This window comes from Antrostomus carolinensis, unplaced genomic scaffold (assembly GCF_000700745.2).
Source record: "Antrostomus carolinensis isolate BGI_N321 unplaced genomic scaffold, ASM70074v2 scaffold25788, whole genome shotgun sequence".
Lineage (NCBI taxonomy): Eukaryota > Metazoa > Chordata > Aves > Caprimulgiformes > Caprimulgidae > Antrostomus > Antrostomus carolinensis.
Genome location: NW_010332738.1, coordinates 27648 through 28532, shown reverse-complemented (window position 1 = coordinate 28532; position 885 = coordinate 27648). Strand labels below are relative to the sequence as shown.

General features: G+C 39.9%; 1 protein-coding gene across 1 annotated transcript in view; it reads left to right on the top strand.

The window, feature by feature from the left end:
• The first annotated feature begins 776 nt into the window (after positions 1–776).
• Positions 777–885, top strand: part of PDZRN4 (PDZ domain containing ring finger 4) — a 23179-nt gene continuing 23070 nt past the window's right edge. Inside the window, exon 1 of the mRNA XM_010173623.1 lies at positions 777–788. Within this exon, the coding sequence (XP_010171925.1) occupies positions 777–788 (12 nt within the window). The remainder of the gene's footprint in view (positions 789–885) is intronic.

Sequence of the window (885 nt, the reverse complement as noted above, 5' to 3'; positions counted from 1 at the left end):
TAATGTTGAATAATTAATTAACTTTTGTTAGTTACACTGCTCTACAGTACATACAGTAAACTAATCTTACTGCTTTTCACAGCCAGTTAGTCATGAGTGGAAAAAAAATTAAAATGGACATAGAATGAGATGAGACAATATTATAGCGTCCAGCAACTGGACTCCAAACCCTTTAGAGCTGGGGCAGTGTTAGTCTCCTTAAACCTCCATTGCAGTAGAGCAGCCCAACAGTTACAGTTCCGTGGAAAGAATTCTATCAACGTCTTTGCTAATTCTTTGAATATAGTAGGTCAAATTCAACAAAAATAGTACTATCACAGAGATCGTCAGGAATTCCCGGAACCTGCTTATTCCCTGGCAGTTCCTGGTCAAGGGACACATCACATCTCAAGCTTATTCTGACTTTCAAAGCCACCCAGTTGCTTCCAAACATTGGAAGTTCTTTTATGGGCTTTGAGAGTCTCCTACCTTGAGAAGAGGGTAGCTTGCTGTTCATTGCAACTGATTTGTATTGAACTATAATTTATTGTTTGCCTTATTTCTCACCCATACAAAGATTTCATCTCATCACACCTAAGTGAGAGAAGGAAAGACAAACAAAGGATTGGAGGATGGGGGAGAGGAAGGAGAACAAAGTGGCAGTAATAAAAAGTTATTTTGGTAGTGCCTGGCTGTATGCATGATTCATACATAGTGAAGCAGTCACTTTATTAGATGGGACTTCCTGATGACCAGGCGGTAATTTCTTTACAGATTTCTATAGGTGAGTTAACGGGATGGGTTATAAGGTGAGAGTAAAAGGAAGGTGATGCAGTGGTTGTGTGGACATGGTCAATTACTGACAATGGAATGTTTGGGGGGAGAATGGGAGAAAAGGGTGAATGA